Here is a 25,668-nt window from a genome sequence, read left to right as displayed (position 1 = left end):
ATTATTTATCCACTGAAATATTAACGCTCGCAGAGAAATGTGATGGGAATTCTCTGTATCTTGCATCGTCGTCCACTTCGCCGTTGTGATTCTGTTACATGAATGTCAGAGAAACCACAGGTCTTATTATGGAGAGAATAAAACCTTGTTCATTGAAGGCCTGCTGTGCATTCTTTATGCGCGTCTTCCACATTTGGCATGATAGCTCTAGATATTTTCGTATTGAAGGTTTAAATTATAAATGTGGCCTTGTATATTTTGTCTTTGCTGGAAACAAAAAAAATCTGAAATCTTTCTGAGCGTTCTTATGTGCAGCAGAGAGCGGCATATTTAATTCAAGCCGGTGTGTTTGTCCGCAGATCCAGAGCGTGTCTCAGGAGTCTGGCTCGCCCTCGGTTACGCTGGTGTATGTGGTGAAAAACCAGGATGCATTCCTTAATGGGACAATATCCAGTGGGCTCCTCAACCAGCTGACTGCAGAGCTGGTGGGATACTTCCTGTTCTATCCTCCGCTGGTGATAGCTGAGCGTAAGTACAGCTTCATTTTTTTTCTTAATGCGGTTTTAACCCTTTCATGCATGAATTATGAGCCTTTGTGTCAGGATTTTTTTCCCCATTTTTTTTTTTTTTTGATTTTCTAAAGGCATTAAAAAAAGTTATAACAATTTTTTTTTTTCCTTCATTTTTTTAGGTGATTAATTTTAATTTTCTCCAAATATAAAGTTGTCATTTGAAAAAAATACATCAGTATTATTGTTCTTTAGGGGTTACCGGTTGTCACAATATTTTTTTTTCCTGCAAGAGTCGTCTACAGTAGAAGGAGGGACCGGGTCGGTTGGCATGCTTTTTTGTCTGTCGGCCATATTGGATTTAACAAAAATCATTTATTGCCTTTGCAGCTGATGGCCAGTAGTTGATAGTGTATTTTATGATGCATTAGTGTCCACTTCAGTGGTCTCTGTGCATTTATAACATAAAAATCCACAAGAAGCACAAAAGAATGACTTTTAGGTAGCTGTCCTCTGTACTGACCACTATGCATGAAAGGGTTAATTTAGCTATATATTTGCTTCACCGCATTGATTGCGAATGAAACAACTGAAAATGAATCATTGAAAGCCAGAGAAGCGCCGGATTTTGTTGACGAATCTTGATTTTTTTGTTTTTTGTGCAGCTCTATTCCTGCTGACACCCACTTTGGATATGATTGTTTTCTGCAGTGAGCAGTCAGTAACTGTTGATGAGCAAAGGGGACTATACGGAAAAAGTATTTTTATTAGTTTTATTATTTTTAAAAGTAACAACAACAAAAAAAACAAGTTTACATATTAAATTGTATTTGACATTTTATAGCAGTAATAAACGCAGATATAGATTCTTAAACTGAGATTTACCCCAGACTACACTAATTTCTATATGATCCCATTACAGGAAGAGATTTAAACCTCGAAAAGGGTAAAAAAGAGAGAAACTTTACTGTATTATGACATTAAAGTTTTCCCCTCTCTCAATGTTATTGAGGGTCAGTTGAGCTGAAAACAAGCCAGTTCAGGTCAATGCATTCATGTCTTGTTTAAATATCCACAGTTTCTTTGAAGAGTTTCTTAAGTCTAGACAAAAATCTCAGCGTAACAATTCTAAAGTTTTTGGACTAAATGTAATAAATTAAATTAAGGATGCATCTTTTCTCAAGGGAAATAATTGCTCCTAAATTTCTTAATCACAAACTCAAGTCAAAGTATTTTTATAACCATCAGATAATAAATCTTTGATTAAAAGAGAGTGTCCTGTTTTTCTGTTTTTAAATTTCTCTGAGCAACCACAGCATCTTCAGGTCAAGCTCACCACCAAGTTTCATTTAGAAATATTGAGTGTGCATCTGGTTGGCTGCTAAAGCCATTATTGCTTAAAATGATTTATCCAAGGTTCCATCTATTGCGTCCATTCATCTATTTAATTAAAATGTTTCTGAATCAAATTGAATTTGAATTAAATCTAGTCATTCATGTCTTTTCCAGACTGAAAGAACAGACTATGTTTTTGTCAGTTCTTGAGTTTCTTTAGATCTTTAGGTCCTGCTTCCTGTTGATAGACTGGTTTTGTTTAACTGATTTCTTCAGTAACTATATTTTCATATGATCAAATTTTACTACAGTTATATCTGGATGTAAACATAGCCAATGTTGTCTAATCCACTTCATTCTTCCTGTCATCATTACAATTCTGTAATAATGTATCCTGCTAGAAAAGCAGATAGTCTCTTTGTATTAATTCACACACGTTTGTCTCTCCATGCAAAAGTTAAAAGAAATATGTACAGCTGTAAAATCATTGCAAAAACATTACAAAACATTATTTAGACTTCACATCATATTGACTTGGCATTTTTGTTATTTTAGCATATTCTGGTAAATTCATTCATTCAAGAAATAACATTCAAGGTTATTTGATTGTCATTGCATATTTGCATAATAAAAATATTAGTATGTCCTCTCTTTATGTTTTTATTACTGAAAAGAGAGTAAATGCTGAAGTACTTGCCAGATTTCAGGTATTTATTTATTTTTTTACAATATGTGTTAAGGGAAAATCATAAATACGCTGAACTCAATAACCAGTACACATCTAAGAACATCTACAATGTAGCTTTCCTTGACTTGACTCAGTTGTACCCTCAGGCTGGAGAGTATGAAAAAGTTTAAACACTGAGCCTACTTTCATACTTCATGGTGTTTTTTTCCTTAATTTCATCAGCAGTAAGAATAAAGACTGCAGTGAGCGGAGCTTGGAATCTATGAAGGAGCTTTCGCCCCTGGAGTTTTATTTCAGTTTTGAAAGGCTTAGGAGGAGAACAAGGACCGCTAGGAGACCAGGACATCGTTATTGAAACAAAAAGAATGTTCAGCAGAAAGCTGAACCAATAAATCCGCTTGGTTATGGATGTTAACAATAAAAAGTAATAAATAAAAAAAATACAGTTGTTTGCTTATCTCCCAGAGAAACTAAACAAGAAAGAAATCAGTTTCCATCCTAATATATTAATAGATTATGTAACCTTTACTTTCCTTTGGTCCACTTGTACTGCTGCTGCTAGAACTTCTAGCTAAGAAAGACTTTGAAATAATATTTGTTTGGTCCCCTCATGACTACTGAGTGCTCAGGACCAAGTACTCAACTGAAAGGCAATGCAAAAATCATGAATTGTCACATGTTTAATCTGCTCCCCAAGCGCAAAGATTACTTGAAATCTAAAATGTACTCCAAGCATCTTTGTTTGTCTTGGTATAAAACAAATCTGACTGAAATGTATTAGCAGTCAGTGGCTTTAAATAAAACCTAAGCACTATCCCTTGCTAATCCATGTTTTCAGTCAGTTATGAAGCTCTTGTGGTATTCAAGCGTAAGTTGACGAGTAGCAACTAATTTTTTCAACAGGGCCTGATCTGTTCAGCAGCATCAGGCACCACAAGCGGCCAAACACATGGGACCAAGAGAGACCGCAGCATCAAAGTTAAAACGCTGTTTGATGTGTCAAATGAGCGCACGATCTTCAACTCATTATAGATTTACTCCACTAAGGGGCAAAGGAAAAGATTGGTGCTTCTTTGAGGTTCGGAAAGCACTGAGGGTTATGATATGCTTATTATCAGGACAAGATCATAATTTTAGTTATCAAAGAACGAATGGAGGATGAGAGGAGTGATGGAAATGTAGTAATTTAGTCATTTTGTAATTTTTTTTTTTTTTTGCAATATCGATGAGTGCTTCTTTTGTAATGCAAAAATTGAATAACTTAGTCCTGCCCTTTTCATAAATGTTGCGTGTGTTTTATTTGATTCCAGCTACCCAAAGTGAATGGCCCCCACACTCCAGAGTTGGTTCAAATGATCTTTGTTTATATTCCATCGCTCCTTCTGATGCCATCTGTGAGATTTTTTTTAAAAAGGGCAAACAGCTGCAGAGCTCCTATCATCCCAAGCCTGCCTTGGGCTATCTGTTGCCCGTGTTCCCCAGATGAGCTAATTTTAGCAGAGTGAGATTAGATTAGTATCTGTTGGTGTGTGCTCTCAACACCCAAAGGGCTCAAACATCACACTTTGCTTGGTCACATCCAAATCCACTTAGCATCACCACAGAAAGCCTTCCTGCTCTCCTAAAAATCACTGAATGTTTCGAGGGGTGAAACAAAAAAACAAGCAATGCATGGTAGCCTATTGGATGACTGACTAAAACAATGACAGTGAATGATCACAGCAGTGATAGCAGCTAATATCCCAGGTGTGTTTTGGATGGTAGTTACTTTTAGAGCATAAATAGGTAATCATTTATGTGAAGGATGAGTCTGTTTGCAGGCTGAGAGTATTTCTTCACACCACAAAGCTACTTCCTTCATTCTGTACCGGGTTCGTTGTCCCAGATTGAACTCTGGAAGTCATTCAAGTGCAGTTTCTCATTTGCCTGTACATTTTAATAAAATTTTAACTTTTGCACCGCATAATGAAGAAGACAAAACACTGCAGTTTGTTTTCCCTGTTCTGTCCTGTCCTGTCAGGCATGCGTCATTGGTTAATTTTCCAAGGGGAGCTGCATTGCATAGAGTTAATTAGCTTTCAGATGGACTGGCATGTCCGCTTGTAGGAAGGCTACATCTGTGTTTCTCTCTCTTTCATAAGAGTGCTTTCCTAAACAAGACAGGTTGATAGAAAGACAAATTACATTATAATGTTTTGTTTCTTCTGGTGTTCCAGTCCAGAATATATTTATATAAGGTTGGATTTTTTTTTCCTCTACTATTTTGGGAGCATCCAAAGCTTTTGACATTGTTTAAAGCTTAAAGTTATTCCAGCATTCTCCTGTTGCTGTTCTCCGTGGTCTTTATGAAGCTCTTTGTTCCCTAATTTACGTCAACAAAACTCTGAGGTCTTCACAGAACCGCTGTATTCGTACTGAGATCATGCGTCACACAGATAAACAGCGGCAGCTAATTTGCTAAATTCTGATTGGTTTTTCTGTAGTTCATTTAAGAGAATCAAATCAAATGTGACTGAGTGCATTTGCACACCACGCTATTGAGATACTTATTTGTGAAAAAATGTAACCCACCTCCCGTTCCTCCACACGTCTTTGTGTGGGTCGGTGTGTTGGCCTCGCTAATTCTGATTGTTCCATTGTCGTGTGGTGTGGTTGTTGGTGGTGAGGAGAGACGCTGAGACCCAGGTTATGGTGAAGATGAAGATATTTAATGAAGATGCTCAAACAGTCCAACAGGCAGCACGGCAGAGAGACCAAATACCGGTAGCAACTGAACGACGGGACTTTGTGCGAGCGAACACCGACCAGGACTTAGCAGTACGACTGGAGAGTGTAGACGACATACAATAGACAATGACTACGACATAGACACTAGAGCTAACGCTATCCAGGACTTAACAGTTCAACTGGAGCGAACACTAGACGTCAGACAACTGACAAACGACGACGAGGAACACAGACAACAGGTGGGTTTAAATACACACGGGGTAATTAAGGGAAACGAGACACACCTGGGGAGCAATCAACGGGGAGGACAGGACAGAGACTCACAGGAAAACAGGATTACACAGAAACTCAAAAATAAACACACAGAAACACGGAACATAACATCCATGTTTTTAAGATTAAATTCAGACCAAACACGTTGCCTAACAGAGCCCAGTTTTAAACAGACGTTCAGTGTTTGAAGGGAAGTAACTGGAAGCTGTGATTTTCTCATCTTTATCTAAAGTCTTCATTTAAAAAGAAATCTGATGCTGTTCATGCCTTATCTTCCGTGTGTGTGTGTGTGTGTGTGTGTGTGTGTTTTGTATTAAACCTGAGCAGAACATTTTCTATTACTCTACATTTTCCATCCTCTTTTTTTTTTTTTTGCATATTGCAATTAAATTTCCAACAACCACGCTGATAAAATTGATATGGCGGATTCATCTGGGCATTTTCACAGATTCTGCGAAGAACTCAGATGGAGAGCCCTGAACCTTCACACTCCAATGCTGTTGGAGCATGAAGTGTTTTTATGAGCTCATTTAAGTTAAGAGGAGAGAGCGGCGAATGTAAATGTGTTCTCATTTTTCTTGTCTCTGGACGATAGTTTAGAGCAGAAACAAATGCTGGTTAAAGATACAGTTTGCTCGCTGTAGTCCTGACTTGGTCTTATGGTAAGCTGGCGACAGATTGGGTGAGGTGGAAATAGGACGAGAGACGTTGCCAGATGAGATTGAAACTGAGGGTGTTATGGTTTTTGTGTGTGTGTGTATAGAGACATACGGAGACAGCTGACTGGGAATGGAGGAGCAGGTATTTCTTAAAACAGGCTGGCAGAATAAAATGTGGAGCGTGTCGGTGCTGCTTCACACAAATTTACCAATGTTGCATTTTCTTTCCGTGACTTCAAAGGCCTTTTGCCCATACGCTAATTATAGCATATTTTTATTGCAGCTTTTAAAATCCAATTTGCATGGGAAATAGTGAGAAATAATGTATTCTGCAGGAGTTGATTGCTTTTTTTTTTTTTTTTGTATAGTTGCTTTTCTTGTATTGAGCTGTAAATGATACCATCACTGGAAAACAAACAGTGTATAAAAGTGTTTATGTTTTCAATTGACTGTCTCAGGTTGTAATATCTTGAGACAAATAATCTTGTGCTGGACTCCAGATAAGGCAGGGGGGTCTGTATTGTGAATACTCTTCATGATACAGCGACCAAATTCCTTTTCTTAATCCTGAGATGTTTTATTGAACATAATGAATGCTCTCACAGTCAGACATTTCTCCCTTTTTTCATTTGAGAATGAAGGATGCTCCCCCAGTGTCTGGGTAGTTGTACGTTGGTTATCTGCACCGTTATTTGGTGGCAATAAAGCGAGATAAATTGCACCGGCTCTTGTCTGAGCTGGCCATTTATTTTAGTGACAGCTTTGGATATTGAAGAACTGCAAGTGTTCATACATGCCAGTTCTTCTATTTACTGTTTTGATAGGGCAGATGGACTGACTGACTGACTGACTGACTGACTGACTGACTGACTGACTGACTGCTTTGCCAGTATTGTCCACATTTTCACAAATAACTTCAATGATGCCCTATTCTTTGTCCAGTGATATGTGTTCACTTGTTGGAGTTTTTATTGTGGTCTTATGAAAACATAAGTATTTTGGGACAAAAGATAAAGAGAATTGTCTGAAAAATAATTTATATATATAAAATGTCTTGATATGATAGGAATCCTTTCTAAACGCTGACAGATTTCAGATAGTTTTTGACTTTCTAAGTCTTTTTGCATACAATTTTTGATGTATTAACGATTAATTCCCTTTAATATTTCACCTTCTAGCATCTGTACTATGTACTAATTAGTTTTGATGGGGTTTTTTATGTCTGTGTTACTTTGGTTATTACCAACTTCTGGTGTAAATTTAATGTCAGTTCAAGAAGCCCCAATGTTATTTAGAAAACATACAATGTCTATGAAGGCAAAGGCTGTTGTCGTTTGAACAGAGGCATTCATATAAATTCAGTGTGCATATTTTATTGTGCTAAATAAAAAATGCCCATCGATACTTTAGGTTTTTTAATAAATGATGTACCTACGTATGTTAAATTTATTTCAAATTTGTAAAACTCTGCAAAAAATATATACTACTAAATTTAAACAGTGTCCATTACCAATAAATTATATGAAACTTGTAAATTGTGAACTTTTTCCAGAACCTTAAAAACAAAATGTAAAAACTACTGATTGGAGTAAAGTTAGTTTCCTGGGTGTTCAAATGTAAATGTGACGTCTCTGTCTCTTTGTCTGTCTCTCCAGCTCTTGAGTACCACAATCTCAACACATCCACCGCAACCAGGAGCTACTGGGTGATCACAGGTAATTTGCTCCTGGACAGATTCTGCAAAACCAATTGTTGCACTGATTAGATAACACCAAAATGCCTTTTTCGTACTGCTCTGTGTGTTTCTTTGCATGTTTAGCAATCCACCTCCATCCATCCATTCTTCTTCTTCTTCTTACTCTCTCAGTTCTGAGTCACTTTAGCTGCGGAAAATCCCATTGATGTATAATTCACAGTTTCCTGACTGGGGCAGGGGGAGAGATCACTTCATATCACATCAGGGACGGCTGTGAATGATGCTGCTGTGTGACAGTGTGTGTGTGTGTGTGTGTGTGTGTGTGCGTGTGTGTGTGTGTGTGTGTGTGTGATGTCTGTCCACTGATCCATCTCACTTATGGCCTGTTGTAAGAGCAGCTCTCAGGAGGAAGATCATCTGTCATCTCTATTGTCATACCGATCACACATCTCTAACTTCTCTGACTTTTTGTCTTTCTTCAAACTCTTTTTTTTTTGCTCATTTTTTTTCTCCTGCTTTGCTTTTCTTCTTTATATTTTCTGCTCCCAATCCTTTACTCACCCACTTTTTCTTTTTCCCTTTTTGTCTGCCTGAACGCCCCTTACCCCCCACCCCCTAAATCTGTCTGTCATTTCTTGTCTCCTTGCTCAGTGATCCAGGATGTGGACAGCTCCTCCCTGGAGGCCAACTACCAGAGCTTCGCCAGTCTCATGGAGCAGCGGCTGGCTGAGCTTTTCCTCGTTGCTGGCAGGCAGGGCTCTCGGTCCATGAGGTCCCGGCGGGCCACGTCTGTGGGCGGCTACACCGTGCAGGTCAGTAGAGATTGATCATTCTTTTTGTAGAAATACGATGTCAAGATGGCAGCACAAACAAGTAAAGGCTGGAGTAAGGATATTGTAAACATGCTCGGTCTTTTTGTTCAGATCTTTATAACATCCTCACCTCTTCACAGGGTTTTTCATATCTATCCAAATTTGGGAGAAATCTTATATTTAATAGTGGGAGATTGTATGGTCCAACTTCTGACACCTGTAGATGTTCCCTAAATTATACCCTTCTATAAGGTATAATGGTAAACATCTGTCTCAGGTTTCTTGGCAAATAGTACTGTAAGTTCATGTAATTTGTGGTATGTGAATTATATGCATTCAGGCAGTTCAATTCGATTTAAAAAGGGTGGTTTGCTCTTTTTTTCTTCTTCTGATAAAGTAAATCATCATTTCAGAGTTGCTTTTCAGACATTATGTAAATGTGATATTTTTTTCCTAAAACTTTCGCTTTGGAACTAAACTTTTTCTCAGTCTCTTATGAAAAGGTTTGAATGCATGCACTACCACAGACAGCTCCAGATTTAGAATCCTGGACAGCACTCCGGGGGGACTGAAGGTGGGACGGCTAGGAAGGAATCCTGTCAAAAAATAGAGGGGAGTTGTATGTTTGTAGAACAGAGGCTACAGCCAAACATTTTTTATAGTCAAATCTAACCACTAGCTACTTTTAAATAATAATAAAAAAAGCTTTTACGTAATTTCTTTGATTAATTAACTCTACAGCTCTAAAATTAAATTTAATTGGTGGAGGAAGACGTTAGAATGATTCAGTTTAAACACGAGATAATAATAAGCACAGAAATATTTGGTGAGCAATATTTTCTTTTGCGTCACCTCCCCCGCTTGGTGCTCCGTATTGTTCAAATTATGATGACGTTTTATTCATAGTGACCCGCATGCATTACAAACCCTCGCGGGTTTTTACGGTCTTCACAGTTGAGCAGTTTTATGGCTGCTGAGTGGAGGAGGAAGAGCTTCTCAGAACTGTCAGAACTTGCTGGGTGCAGTCAGAGGAATAAACCTCCAGCTATTTAATAACTCGTATCGTTTTTTTTTTTTTTTTTTTTAAATGACAAAATCAAATTACTAGACTTGATTAAAGCTGTGTTATGTTTAAAAAAAACTGTTTGATGTATGATGAAAGGGAATTGAGATTTCATGTGACTCGTTTATCCTTGAGAGTCTTCAATAAATCCATTCATCTCCCAGCCAATGCTCGACTTGATCAAAGCAAAAAAGAAATTGAGCTACAGACGCGGCAATCTATCGGTTGGAGAAGATAAGGGATTTTGTGTGCAACTTGCCTCCAGATTATATGTTTTCTTGATGGTTAACAAGGCTCAAAGCTTTTTTTTTTTTTTAGAAATTTCTCTAAAACTATGATGCAACTGTGTCTCCCCACTCCCAGATGGTGAGCATGCGACGGCTTCCAGGTCCAAAGAACCCAGCAGAGATGACCTACTATGCACAGCTGAATGGATCCCCCATCACAGGATCTGCAGCTGCAAAGACCCTCAGCAGCCTGGATTCCCAGACCATGGCTCTGACACTGGGATACTTTGTGCAAGTGCAGGCCGAACGTAAGCTTGTATTTAAACTGTCATTGCTGCGTTGCATGTCTTTTATATGTATTTAAGTCAAAGCAAGCATCCATTATTACCTCCATGGCTGCTGTGTGATGTTTACGTGCTGCTTCTGCACACGTGGGTCGCTTCGGGGACGTAAATAGCTCACACACAAGTCCGGTTGCAGTTTCAGTTCATTAGTAGTATGAAATGCCATGCCAAAAAAAAAAGCTGATTTCAGCAAAAAATCTAAATTGAGCAATTAAGACCTGCTGTGGGAATATAGCCGTTGTATCCACACAAAGGTTATTCAGTCGGAACAGAACTGTGGTTGGTTTATGAACGACACACATTTTGTTTGTTTCTTAAAGGCTACACAGACTATTAGAAATCACTGCTTGAGTGATAATATGAAGAATTTATTCAAGCAGGCTATTCCCTGGTGGGTTGGTAGTACAAATGTTGTAAAAAAAATAGTATATAAACACAATATTTATAAACAGTAGAAAGCATAACTAATGTTTGCATTTTCTGACGTTTCCATGTGCTTTCCTTCCTTTCCATGTTTGTCTCCATTACATCCCAGTCCCACCTTTGCACATCTGCCTCTAGTTTCAACAGTATTTTGTAAAAAGACAAAATGCTTCCAGATCTATCTGCCATTATCTTTCTGTACATATGACATTGTGACATTAACAACTTGATCAACAACATAGTCAGGCTGCACAAATTGTTTTTGGATAGGTAACTTCGGATTTTTATTCAAACATAACGTTAAAAATATTCATGCATGTTTTTGGTGGCTTTTTCGTTCGTTTTAGCTCAAGAGAACAGCGTATTCTCTCCCTTTGACTTGCATTTTCTCATTTTGTAACTTGTATTATCTCAGAAACCTCATTACACTTAACCAACTGAAGGAAACATTGGATTTGTCAGCTCTTCCTAAAGTGTTGATGCTGCGAAGAGATCACAGTGTTCTTGATAAACACTTTCTCTCTGCCTCCCGATGGGTAGAGAGGAGGACAATTATATTCATGCCTTCAATGAAAACACATGCTATCCGCAAGCAGCTCCAAAAGTAAGCAGTTGAAAATAAATTCAAGTGAGAAATACTCATCCTTTTGTATGCGTTAGATTAAAGAAAATTGCTGCTAGATTGTTAAAATGGTTTAATTTCACACATTTTCACATATCCTTCACTTAATTTCAAGAAATTTGGATTAAAACATTATATTTGCCACTCTTTTTAGTCTTTATTGTGAACATACAGCCATCAAAACTGCAAGCTCTCATTGCCTCGCCTTGTCAGACGAAAAAATACATCCACGTTTTTGTCACAGTTTCATCGGTTTGTCTACGGTGTCGTCGTCAGCAAAGCATGAAAACATCAGTCTAACTAATCGGGTTTAGTTAGACAATCACTGAACAAGATGTGAACCTAAAATTGAGCCTTGGGTACACCTAAAACAGCAGCATTTAATACATTCTTTTCATCAAGCTCACTCATATCTGTTGTTTACATATCGTACCAGATTAAAACTGCTGTTAATTTAACGTTATTTCCCCCCCCCATGTGCAGCTGTGGTGAAGACACCACCCAGCAACCTGTGGATCATGGCCGTTCTCACTCCTCTCTTCTTACTGATGGTGGTGATTGGAATGGTGGCCTTCATCCTGTGTAAAAGAAACAGAGTCATTTTTAAATCTGGTGCATTTAGGACCTTCAAAACGCGCTCCAAGGTAAAATCCTGAAACCTGTTTCACTTTTCCTGTTTGTTTGTACTGACCTATTTGTATTTTGCAGCTCTTCTTCTTTTTGTTCCTCCTTCCCTCTGTGATAGCTGTAAATTAGTTGCTTTCCTGTCACCCTGAGATACACAAACCTCACCAATTCAACAAATCGTAGTGATTTCATCTTCTGTAAGGCTCTGACAAGATTACATAACTCTGTTGCGAGTGACATAGGCTAACAGAAAACTGACTGTGTCAAGCTGTTGCTGCAGGACAGAAAAATGAATTTCATTTCTGCCGGCCTCACTCATTTGTTTTCTCACTACCAAGTAGCCCGTGGTCATTACTAATCATGCATGCTGCAAAGGCCAATCGGCTGCAAAGAAATGGGCAGGGCTCACTGTACTGGAAGGAAACCTCAGGGTAATGCTGGCTCTTCCACAAAGACGGCGCTCACTGGACATCAGCTCACTGGAGTTTTAACTGAAAATCAATCCTTTTAAATGAGCATGTTTGTAATAGATTGCCAACAGATGGTTTGGTTCGGTCAGATGGTCGCCCTGGATGCAGTGACGACGCCAGAACAGCAGCTGCTTGTGCCGTCGCGTTCAGTGAAGTGGTAAACAAGCAACGAGCTCGCCAGCCTTATTTGTTCTGAAAAGCCTCTAGAATTAGCTTAGATGTAATAATCCTAAAGCAGAGCTGGCATTTCTTATCACCATTAGAGGTCCAGCATAGCTGTTTGACCAAATAACTTCACTTGACCACATTTGTTTTGAAGTTTCAGTCACATAAACTGATGAAGATGTTTATTTTAATGGGAAAAAATAAGCCAGTGCAAAGAGATATTTCCCTCACAAGATTAAATATATATATCCCTCTTTTGGGAGAGAGGCCTAAATGCAACCCTTCAAGTATCTGGTTTCGGTTTTGGGAGCTGGTAAAGTCATTTTAACAGTGCGAGTGAGCAAATTTTCAAATTTATCCCTGAAGCTGTTCTGTTCTTTGTCATAAAACCAATAATGAGGCAGTACAATGGAAATACCGCAATGTTTGACGTCCACCAAACATAGCGACCAGTCGGATTGCCAAAATTGACCAAAGAACCGTCTTCCACTTGGACATGGAGTCTCCCACGTGCTTTTTGGCTAAATCTTCTCAAGCCTTGATATGAGTTTTCTTCAACGGTGGTTTTCTTATTGCCGCTCTCACATAAAAACTTTGACTGGTGAAGTATCTGGGCAAAAATGGTTGTCTGCAGGATCTCGCCCATCTCAGCTGCTGAAGCTTGCAGCTCGACCGGTGTGGTGATACGTATTCTGGTGGGTTCTCTCACTCGTCTCCTTCTTGCACGGGCAATCAGTTTGTGAAGACAGTCTGATCGGGGAAAATCTATTCATGTCATATATCCTCCATTTCTAGATGATGTTTTTACCTGAACTCCTGAGAATGTTCACTCAGTGCTTTAGAGATTTTTTTTTGTTTCCATCCACTGACTTGTACTTTTCTCCAATTAGCTTAGAATGGTAGTCAGGAACACTGATTAACCTTCCAGGTGTCTATAAACTATGATCACTTAAGACACACTGACTACATGAATACTTTTCATAAATAAGCACTGTAAATAGGAATTTGACATCTGCATTCATTCTGATAAATGAAAACTTTCATTGATTAAAACAATTTAAAATAAAATGAAAATCTGAAAGATACGAAATGAGAAGATTACTACTGTGGCCACTAGATATCTTGCTTTCTCAATAATCTGTGTAAGCAATAAATAACATATTTACTTTTATTTTGTTTTTTAAATCTAATAGTTAAAATTATTCATTTTATTTTCTTATGCTATTTTTCTCTTTCTTTGCACATATTTTCTTTTCTTTAAATCACTTCACCTCATGAATGACTGCTGCCACCCACATAAAGTTGCATTGTTTTGCACAAAGCCCTTCCTGACCTTGTTCCTTTGACTCTCTCCTTGTTTAGACGTCATATCGAAGGGAAGGCAGTTACCACCACCAGGTATTCAATGAAACAACCGCCCCGGTGAATTGTTTGACTGATTAAGTGACTGAATGAATCAATGAATGAATGAATTGGCTGGCTTCTCCTCTCTGTGCTGCCAGTTGATGTTGCTGGGCAAAACCTGCATGTAGCTGCTGTGATGTAACGTATTTCTGTTCTCATTGCTGCAAGATCAATAGGAGGAGGGAGGAATGTTTTTTTTTTTTTTTAATCAACATTTCCCTTTAAGATTTCTTACTGTTTTGGCATCCACCCAACGTGACTGAATTACTAACACAGGAAGAAAGCCATAAAAGAAATGCGCTCAACATTGCTTTTGATTACTTTTGTACAAAAAACTTAAGCTTGTGTCGTTGATCAGGACCTCTGCTTCTCCTTCAAACCAGTCGAGTTATCTTGTCAAACAGAGCTGCTCCAATCCCTCAGCAGCTCAGCAGGGATGGCTGACATCCAATCAAACCTTTTGATATGAGCCTTTCTGCTAAATAATCTTAGCATGAACTCAAACAGAATGGCTAAGACCAGCAGTTAAAAAAAGAAGAAAACCCTTTAAATGGCATCCATAGAGAAGGTATTAGCGTGGATTTTGTTGCTCCACTGGAGGATGTCAGCTTCTGTATTTGCGTCCTATTTTGGTCCAGACCTTCTCCTCCCCCAGCCCCCTGAGAGGCAAAGTGAGCCGGGGAAAGGATGGATGTGAGGATGGGTAGGCGGGACATGTTGGTGGGTAATGGGGCTGTTGTAACTCCGCAGCACAGCGGGGTGTAAACATCCCAGAAAATAGAAGTACATTTTGTGTATTGTGTGCTTCTGTGTGTGTGTGTTTTTCCTTTCCTTAAAGTGATGTATTAATATGCTATTGCTCCCAGGTTTATTTGCTCAAGTAACCGATATTATTGTAAACATTTGATGTTACTTATTCTGGATTTCACAACTGACTGCATCAAATATTAATAAACAAGGGGCTGTAAAAGTGGTGCCAGAAGGCTGCAGTCGCATTTTTACCCACTCTAGTTTTATTTCCCTTCTTCTGGAAGTCGCATCTAAAAGCAAATGTGCTACAGGACTTTGTTTGCTTGTGGCAATATGGCCGAGGCTAAAAGCAGATTAAAATGTAGGGTTTGTATACGATTACATGCATAAGTTACACAATCATCGTGGCAATGAAAATGTTATTTGTCTTTTAATTATTCATTAGGAATTTTTCAAAGAGAAAAAATGGTGGCACAAATATAACAGAAGTTTTTTCTTTTAAACAAACAAAAAACCTGGCTGTACATGTTCACTAATATTTGGTTAAATCTCCATGTAAGAGAGTTGCTCCTCATCCATGTGCAGCTTATATCCGTCTATAAGCTTTTGATCCTTTTGATTCCAAAATGATTTTTGGGATCACTTTGTGGTCGATCACATAACTATTGTTCATACTTGCACTGCAAAGTGGAAGCAAAATGACACTAAATATTAGCTGTTCCACTGGACTTCATTTAGGATTTTCAGGATGAAGGAGACACATGGAAATACATGAAAAACAACAAAAGTTTATTTTAAAAATACTTTGAAAAGCATGCACCATTTTCCTTCCACTACTCTCTTATTTGTGTATGAAACATGGACAATTTAGAAGCTAAAAATTACCTCGTCAAGGCACTGCATTTTCCTTTATACTTACATCTTTTCATTCATATTTTTCTGATGTTTCTATGAAAATCTATAAAGCAAATTTAGCTCACTATTAAGTATTAATTTAGCTTTTTGCTACGCACAGATTGGACGATATGTAAGACTTAGATGCAGGTCATTACAAAGGAGATTAATCCTAATCTTTTTATTTTAATTGATGGATTTGCTCTTATGTTTTGGAATTAGGCTTTTAAAATACTGATGGTGAAATGATTAAAAAACAACAACAACAACAAAAAACTGAAGAGTTGCCACAAATAGAAATAAACACTCTTTTCTCAACCTTCATTTTGTACAGTTGAATTTCCACCTGATCTCATCTGGCAGCGTCGATTCATTTACGATCTTGATTGGTCCAGATACAAATTGTGCGCTAATCATTTTTTAATTTGCCCCAGGAGAATATTAACAGGAATCGATATTAAGGAGTGAAGTGATTTTTCAAAGCTGCCTGAGCGCCGACTAAATATGAGCCCAGTAATAGACTCCCACTCGTTTGATCTGCTGTGAGGTGTATTATGTGTGTGCAATGTGCTCCCATCTGCCTTACGATCAGTCACCGTGCTTGACAAGCTGAAGCTGCTGATCAATACTGTGGTTTATATGATGTTTGCATGTTTAGTTGGGCATTAACAAGTCTCTCTGCAACGCCTGAGTCACTTCATCACTTGGCCGCGCAGCTGGAAGATTGTTCAAAATGGCTTTTCCTTCCTAAGCGCTGCCTTGCGTGAGTGTGAAAGCCTCCGATAGTCGGCTTGTGTTCAAAGTACAATGGAGGTGGAATCAGCGAAAAGTACAAGAAATCCATTTTTCATTTGTAAGGCGTTCAATGCAAGTACAAAGCAGCAGCTGCTGTTTAAAGGACCTTGGGTGTTTTGCATTTTGCTGCATCATTCTTCGGCGGGCCCCTGGGGGGGGTTTATCTAGCCACAGCGGGTCGGTGCAGATGTGTCCTCTCTTTTTCTCTTTTTAAATCTACCTGATCTCTTTTTATAGAAGACTCTGGTTCAGTCTTGCTCCTTGCCCCGCAAGACTTGAATTTAAATCAATCTGGCCCTCGCGAAGAAGACAGCACATCTTGTCCATCTGCTCTACATCATCAAGTTGCCGACTGCTGATGCTATAAACTAAAATCAGATGAGCAGAAGCGTCTGTTTGGCTCTGACAGGACAGATAATTTGCTGGCGGAGTGGTGTTGTGCTCACTGTCACTTCACACATCTTTAAGTAAATTGAAAATGTTGAGGTTCCTGTGTGTTCTTCTTTCTCTCTCATCTTCTGCTGGTACTCCAGATGGATGTGGGGGAAAAAAAATGGCCTTGGTATTTGACAGACTGAGCAGAGGCTCGCACAGTGCCACAATGTCTGTCTGCAGCCAAAGTCTTTATTAAACAGGCCTGCTCTGAGGAGATGAAAGACCGACATTCAGGGAGCGAAGGAAGAGAGAGAGAGCAATGGAAGGAGAAGCGGGACGGGGGATAAATGAAAATTAAAGCAAAAGAAGAAGAGACAATTAGGATAGAATGATATGACTGTTCGAAAAGACCTTAAAGATGATGATAAATTGCGAGCTATAAAGGTAAAATACCATCCCTGAAATGCCAGCTACACTTTTCAAGGTTACATCCTTTGGTCCTGTCATTTCTGAGAACCTTTACAGTCTCCATGGACAGCTGCTATTACTCGTCAGTGACTGACTGAATCACAAATCTTTAGTCCTTTCTTCCCCTGAGGCAGAAGCTCCTTCAGCATCTCACTCTAACCTCTTTGACCACGTCCACAGCCTGCAGCCTAAACGCCCCCGACCTCGCCTGTGACATGAATATGAAATGAATCCAGTTCTTCAAACAATCTTTTATTATACGCTTCAAAGCCATCATTGCAAGACATGCATTGTGGGTAGTTTTGACCCTTGCCTCTGATATTTTGGGGTTGAGCGCCGCTGTTGCTGTCATTTGTATCATTACACAGTTTCTCAATCTTCTAATACAGGCTTTGTAAGTGCAATCCTTGAGTGCCACTGTCCTGCAACTTTGGGATGCCTCCCTGTTCCAACGCATCTGCAACAAATCAAACAGCTGATTTTACTTACTTGGCTTGTCAACAAGACCTGGTCATTAACCATTCCTGACCAATCTGTGAGGAGGAAGAATTGGCTTGGTGACACGTCATCTAGTAGTAATAGTGGTATCTGCTTAACTCCATACATGCATGAGTCCATCTCCTCTTAAACTGATGAACATCATGGAGCCACGGCAGACTGGCTTGTCTGGAAGTTGTGTTTCATTTTTATCAACCTAAATTCATGAGTCCTATCCACATCTGCAGCGTTGTGTTTGAAGCAAGCTGAAGGCATAGCAGTGTATGTGTGTGTGTGTGTGTGTGTGTGTGTGTGTGACCAATGAATTATTAGCAGCGCCCCCATCCAGACGCCCATGCTTCCTAACCTTACATGCTCTCAGAATTTAGCATGCATCATCACATGCATTAAGCATCCTCTTGTTGGAGCTGCTCAAAATAGAAGAGGAGAAACTGCCCACCCCCCCCCCCATCACACCCCCAGAAAACAAATTGGGTTTTATCTTTGTTGCTGTCAAACCCAAAACCAGTCTTTCACTTTTTCCATTTCCTCTGTTCCTGAAAATGAAAGCCATTTATCCAAAAGGAAAAAAAAAAAAATGTATTCCAACTATGCATAGTTATCACAAACATATTCTACTGTCTCTTTAATGTTCTATCTCCTCCTAACAAACCCTTGACTTCAAAGGTGCTGCTTTGCCAAATTATTTATTTCTTACATTTTTTGTTATGTAAGCTCTGCTGTTTGGAGACTGATAAAAATAGCTTAAGGAGGAATGCCCATCAAATTACTTTCATATAAATTGTGAGCAGAGTATTATATATATTTTTTTCATTTAGAAGACAGTATTAGTTGTCCTGTAATTCATGTCTTTAACTGAACTGGCAATCTTAATGGTGTGTGATTTTTGTCTCAGAGGTTTTGTGTTTGAATTCAGCTTGTTTACTGAGTAATTTGAGCCGGCAGCGCAGCGCTGTTGTGTTTGAACCAGTTTTGGCTTCACTTTGCTCTTCTGTTGTGTCAACAATGTGTCATGGTGGAATGTGTGCAGATTCGGTTATCGTTTGTTGATCCTTTATGTTTAGCTCGATAATTACATTGACTTGGTGTAATTTGTTTTGCCATCTGGTAAGTATGATACACCTATGTGCTATCAAGTCTGACTGTTGGACTCGATGTAGTTTTTGCATGTACTTTTCTGTTTTGTAGCTGGTGGTTTCAATGTCTGAGCTTATGCAATACATAATGCAAAGACAATTCTGAGTGAAAGTGGATCTGTGACTCCCTCTGCGTTTTTTTTTTTTTTTTTTTTTTTTTTTTGCCAGCCTGTACAGGGCTTTGACTATGCCAAGAAGCACCTGGGTCGAACTGGTGATGAGGCCGTCTCTGTTACCAAAGAGACGCTGGTGTTGGGCCTTGCTGTTCGAGACGCTCCGCTGTCGTTGTCACTGGATAAGAAGGTTCATCAGGATGGGACTGCAAATAAAAGGCCTCCATCAGCTGATTTACACAAAGGAGGGTAAGATATTGACTTGCATGCTTACTCAAAATGTTGCTCTTTGTTTGTTGAAATATATAGGTAAAACAAAAACATGCATGTTTACATTTTTGTAATTTGATGCCTTGGAACTCTGCCTTCAGCACTTCATCACAACAATGTCCATTCACTATCCTGATTACAACTGTTGTTAGGAGTGTCAGACTGAGAAGTAGCTCCTATGATGAGCTCACCAGATGAGCATTTCCACCAGGTGTTTGCTAATTGCTGCTGCCACTAGTCTGGTGGAGCTAAATGGGAAAGGGGCGTGGAACGGTGTGCTCTGTAGGGCAGAAACTCGCTTGGAAACTTATACACCTTTATGAAAAGGTCATATAAGCGGCACTTTGTATGAGCGAGTATTGATGCACATCCGAATGGTTGCCACGGGAGATCCAACGATTTCTCAAAAATGCATGAAAGGATAAAAGCAACACTCCAGGTATGTTTTTGATTTAAGGAATAACGTATAACATGATAAATCTCATAAAAGTTGATTTTACATTATAGATAATAAATGTGTCTCTTACTCTGTAGATTCAGTTTGCTTTCCTGGTAATGACACAGTTATTTATCAAAATGAGAAATAAATTAGAAAGAGACAGTCGTGTCTTATTTGAATGATTTAAAAAAAATAAATCTGAGAGTTTGTCACATTTGAAACAAACCACGTTTGACACGGTGACGGTGTCGGTGGCAGAGCAAGGCAGACATTTTCCACATCACACTTCTGACTTAATTATTCCTCATTCACAACAATGCAGACGCTTCTTGTTGGTAATCACGTTCACGATTCTCACCTTCGCGAAAACCTGTGTTTAAACTCAGTTACACTGCTGAGATAATGAGGTAATCGGAGAGACCGTCTCCTGCTGGAAGCCAGGAGAAAAGGGAACCTCTCATTGCTGGAGCAGATGTCTGAGCTTTACATCACTGAAGTCCAGACATCAGGGTTTGTTTGAGTATCACAGTGTTAAGCTAGAGAAAAGCCAGGAGTAAGCAGCTCAGACTCTGACAGACTGAAGGGATGTAAAGATAACTCCCGTGTTAATGAGGGACTGTTTGTAGATGGAAAGACAGAGAGAAGATATTTCTGCTTACGCACAGAAGTTGGTAACAAAATGTTAGACTGGCATGCTGGAACTGCGATCTATCTTGGCTGATTCAGTTCATACCTGGCATTAAAATCTCTCCTTCATCTCAGTTACCAGCTTTAGGTGCAAATAAATGCCTATCATTATCACACAGTGGGGCTGTCAGCTGTTGCTGTATAGAGTCAGTCACTTGAGTTACAGCAGTGTGACTCCAGAGCCTAGCGTCGGCACAAACATGGAAAAGATCTGAACCTATAAAAGCTCAGAAGCATTAGAAACAATGATACCCGTCAGCTGCTTTTCTCACCTTTACTTGTTCATGGAGAACTCTGCAATCGACACCGAGGTTCTAATACTTGACAGCGATAGAAACTAAAGACGCTATTTGATCAAATATATCGTGCAACAGAAGACTTATGAAAATAAATATGTTCATTTGGGTGAGGCTATGCACAAGCATGACGAACTGCAGTTACACAAGAGAGATAAAACTGCAATCCTCCCTGGGTATGCCTTTTATTCAAAGGTGTGGACAATTAAGCCAATTAAACCCAAATGACATCCCATGAGAGAGTCCATTGAAAAACAATGAGACACAGTCACACTTGAGCTTTGCAACAGAAGCAGGTCTTTGTCTCAAATCAGCTCCCTCAGAATGTAATGATTAACTCTGGGAGATGTCCGTAGGGAGACACATGAATTATGTTTGTTTTTTTTAATGCTCCAGCAGCTGTGGGATTTATTTTTGTCAGTCTTCACCAGTTTAACTTTAAAACATAACATTTTCTCATTTGTTTTCATCTTTTCTATTTCAAAATAACATCTGGAACCAAAAATTACCCATTTAACTCAAGAATATTTTGCTAGTGGTTTTAAAGAAAGAGATTTCTTTTCTTTGTCAGTTATATTGAATCGTATCAAGCATCAAAATTGCAAGAATTAAATATCTGTAACAATTTAGATGTGTTGGTATTTTATTGACAAATTTGATGTGTTTATAAATGGAAATGTAATTTGTGGCGTTTAAAAAAATATGTAATGATTTAAGTTGTATTTATTTAATATTTTTTGTACTACAGCCTGTCATGAAATCATTTAAATATTCAACGCGGCTTGTCAAACATCTGAATTATTAACCTGCACAGCAACATCCTGGCTCTGGATAAGCTTTGCAGCATAGTCATTAGATTTTTAACAAAGTTGAGGTGAAGGCCATTCCTGTAGAAGCTTAATGGTGGCATTGATTATTCACTCCAAAACTAGTTTTGATGTGTATTTGTTGTTGTCTTGTTGGAACGCCCAGCTGCAGTAAATGTTTTATCACCTGACCCAAGCTGTCACCTCCAAAGAAAGGAAATTGTTGAGGAGGAGCTTAGGAACAATCCAGGAACTATCACACAAAAACCCAAACATAAAGTGAAATATGCTGGAACATGTGGCGATTCTGTGCCACAATTGTCTAAGAGTGACCCCAGATTTACACTGCATGAGGCTCTGCTTTGAGGCGAACTTCACCGGCGGAGCCGAGGCATTCCGTGATGTACGCTACGTTTAACTTCACTCATTTGAGAAGCCCAGAGGTGTTCTAAGAAGTGGGAGAAAATGCGTGCGTGGAAAATGCAAGATCACGCAATAAAGTCTGAGAAAAAAGATGGTGTGTCTCATCTTTGAAATACCGTAGTTCTCATCTATCAAAATTAATCTTTGTCTCTTTGTCTACCTTGACCGATGCTCCTGTTTTGAGTTGAGTGAGAGGAAATGACTTGATAGGTTTCAAAATAAAATCATGTCTGTATTTTGTGTGTATTTATAGCCATAAATTATATATGTTCACAGCATAAATGCATGAATACATCCACATTTTTGTTAATATAGTTAGGATTTCAAAAAATATAGCCTGTCTTGGTATGTTTTTTTTTTCTTTTTAATGCATATTGGCTCATTCATATTCCTGTTGCATCAGTATCTGGCAAACATAGGATTGGTTCAAATTTTGATGCAGAGGTGTGAAGCCCTGCTCATGCAGTGTAAACGCTCTCATTGACTATAACAAGTTCAGAATATACTGGGAGTCCTTTCGGTGGCAGAATGAGATGCAAGCATTGTAAATTGGGGTGAGGTTTGGAGTGAGGTAACCTTTATCCTCACTGGGTTTAGTGTTTAGGTAACCTCAACCAGCCTAGTTCACCACAGTGTTAGTGGTTTAGGAATTAGTTATTGCTCTGATTAGTGGTTTCCTCACAAATGAAGATGAACACACATCTTCTTTGGTTAAATGCTGTTTTCTCATCTTTCCAATTTTGAAAAGTGGCTAAGAGAATATACTATTTAGACATCCCTAGCTGATCGGAAAACCAGAGTATGTATGTAAGTCAAAATAAACTCGGAAAATATTTCAAACATTCTTTTAGTATTTAGTACTAGCTTGCATATATAAAAAAGATTTATTCAAGCAAGTGGTTTAAAACAGCTGTTGCCAATGCAGTGATTTCTGTTGTATTGACAGAAATGAATGGCTAGAAGAATGCTTCTTGTTTTGAACTTAAAGCAACAGCAGCTGTAGTTTTACCTGCTAATTGTTTGAGGAGAGAAACAGGCACAGACTGAATGTTAAGCACAGTGCAGCAGAGGACAGGTTCAATGGGAGTGCATTTATTCTGCTCAGTTCCTCCTCCAGGGAGCATCGGTGTGTGAGGCACACAGGAAAGACAGAAGACAGATATTGGGATGAACATCACTTTCCAGCAGTGTGATTACCGATTCTTCTGCTCCCCTCTCTGGCCTTCACAAACAGATTTACATGGCTCTCACGTTGTATGTTGTCTTCCATCCCTCCGGCTCTTTTCTGGATACCACATGACTTTTATTGTAGTGCAGCCAATCGCTGGCTACTGCTATGGCTGCACAGTGTGTGTGTGTGTGTGTGTGCGCGTGCGTAATAACTGTGTGAACTTGTATACATGTAAGCTACACATTTGCCTCGCCTGTGGTTCTGCCATTTTTGGTCTCGCTGATACGTGGGTCTCACAGCACCTGTAGACAAGCCTGTCATGTAGTGAGGTTCCTGTAGCTTACATAACCCTGGGTGTGCATGTGTGTGTCCACTGTGTGTGTGAGTTTGCGTGTGCGTTTGAAGCAAACAGGAAAAAAAAAAGTGAAAACAAATCTTCATGTTTACTGGTTACATTTTTTTTTAGCTGTGCCTCACCTAGAACCTGTTTGGACCTCCTTTTGCTTTAAGAAGCGCTTTAATTATTTGTGGCTTCGATTCAGTAAGCCGTATGTCTATGACGAAAATTTGTCTTCAACCCGCATTTTTTACCCATACATGTTCAACTAGGTGTTGTAATTGAGATTAATCATCACAACGTCCTGATTTAAATACTTTGAAAGTATAGGACCTCACAAAAGCATTCATACCCCTCAAATGTTTCTACATTTTGTAATGTTACAATGAAAATTTTGGGTCTGCATTTTACTGGGCCAGTGTCACACATAAACATGCCTTCGTGTCCCTCGGTGTATGCTAAAGGTTCCTCTCCAGATAAAAGGTTCTGCCCTTGTTTTACTCCAAGATTAGCCTGAAATTGGCTCAATCCATTTTCCTATCAAGTCAGACCAACTTCCCTACCCTGTAATAAAAACATACACACACACAAATCTCCACAGGATGATTCTGCCATCAGCATGTTTCTCCATGGGGATGTTGTGTGCACAGTGTTACTTTTCCACCACACAGATTTTTCCATGTTGTACATAATTTAAACCATTCAAAGCACTCCTTTATAAAGTCCAGGTTTGTGGAACAAACAACTGATAGTTATCGTTTTAACACATTGTCCAAAATGTGTTAAAACGATAACACATTAACTCTGCAGCTTCTCCAGAGTTACCACATATGTTAGATTGTTCTCTGAAAAAGCTCAAAGGTTTTTGATAAGTAATGTTGGGTTATTATTTTCTGACCTAACAATGCCTTAAACTTTATCCCTGGCCCGTCTGCTGTGTTACACTGGTCATCATGATGCTTTCAAATATTCTGTAACAAACGCTTTAGGCCTTCAAAGAACGTCGGTAATTTAGTAAGACACAGGCAGACTCAGTTTATTCAGTCAACTATGTGTTAAGAAATTAATTTACTTTATTTAGAGGCGTCAGAGTAAAATGAGACCAAATGCAAATGCATTAAGAACTGTATTTGTAAAAATCTGTCAAAACCATTACTGTTTCGCCCATACAGTATTCAACAATTCCTTTTGTTAGTAAGAAAAACTAAATAAAACACCAAAAACCTGCATGTTTTAGTGATTCAAAATGTTCTCGAGGTTTAAATGAGGTCATCCCTCTCTCCAACTATTCTTTACTTGTCTCTCAAAATTTCAAATTCTTCTTCGAAAGAATACACTGGTTCAAATTTTCGGAATGTTTTCAGATTTAAATAACTTACCAGAAATTGAAGTTTTATCTCTCTTTCGCTTTCATCCTTGTAGCTGCTTTGTAGACTTTTTGAACATGTTTCTTTCTAAAGCCCTTTTGAATTATTCTTGTTGCTAATTACCCACTAACATTGTTTTCTCACTTGTAATTAAAGTTGATAGTCTGCTGCCAGTAATAACTGTGAAATGATGCCCATTTTGTGTACACACTCACAAGCCTCACTCTTCCCACCCCCCCTTCCTCTTCTACTATCTCTCCCTTGTCTCTCTGTTGCCATGGCCACTACAGACGGTTGCCAAGTGAGGAGGATGGTTCGGTGTCGAGTAACAGCTCAGGGAAGCTGAACACCAGCAAAAGCTCCTCGGCCCGGAGGACCGCAACAGGCAGCAGCATCAAGAACGGCAAGGAGGAGCTGCACAAGAGGAGCAACAATGGTGAGGAGGAGGACACAGTAGTGAAGGAAAGGGAGATGGATAAATATACGTTTAATTTAAATCCATCGTAATGAAAGTTTGGATGTTTTGATTGGCACAAAAATCACCCACTGCATTTTTATTCAATGATTATTTAACCTAAAGGATTATTATTGTGAATTGCAAAATTCACAAAAATTGTGATGAAGTGAAAATGAAAACTCATGAGTCAAATGGCTTCATAAAGTCGCTGACGACTCACAGGTTCATGTTAAAGGCGTCATGTTGGCTTAAGCCTAAATGCTCATCCTGTCACATCCGGCAGTACTTATGTCAATTTATTCTGCAAGAGCAAGTTTCCGATTTCAGTATTTCTGCTGCTTT

At 38.9% G+C, this 25,668-nt stretch overlaps 1 protein-coding gene across 1 annotated transcript in view; it reads left to right on the top strand.

Moving 5' to 3' along the window:
• Positions 1 to 25,376, top strand: part of LOC106939687 (UPF0606 protein KIAA1549L-like) — a gene marked incomplete at its 5' end in the record, with an annotated part of 38,132 nt that extends 12,756 nt beyond the window's left edge. Inside the window, 8 exons of the mRNA XM_015022184.1 lie at positions 360 to 528; positions 7,847 to 7,906; positions 8,539 to 8,699; positions 10,126 to 10,297; positions 11,862 to 12,022; positions 14,003 to 14,038; positions 19,129 to 19,322; positions 25,160 to 25,376. Of these exons, the coding sequence (XP_014877670.1) occupies positions 360 to 528; positions 7,847 to 7,906; positions 8,539 to 8,699; positions 10,126 to 10,297; positions 11,862 to 12,022; positions 14,003 to 14,038; positions 19,129 to 19,322; positions 25,160 to 25,376 (1,170 nt within the window). The remainder of the gene's footprint in view (positions 1 to 359; positions 529 to 7,846; positions 7,907 to 8,538; positions 8,700 to 10,125; positions 10,298 to 11,861; positions 12,023 to 14,002; positions 14,039 to 19,128; positions 19,323 to 25,159) is intronic.
• Positions 25,377 to 25,668: the final 292 nt, after the last annotated feature.

Source organism: Poecilia latipinna, unplaced genomic scaffold, assembly GCF_001443285.1.
Source record: "Poecilia latipinna isolate Pla-1442-1.1 unplaced genomic scaffold, P_latipinna-1.0 Scaffold2950, whole genome shotgun sequence".
Taxonomy (NCBI): Eukaryota; Metazoa; Chordata; class Actinopteri; order Cyprinodontiformes; family Poeciliidae; genus Poecilia; species Poecilia latipinna.
The sequence above is the reverse complement of the archived record's forward strand: the minus strand, read 5'-3'. Positions and strand labels throughout refer to the sequence as shown.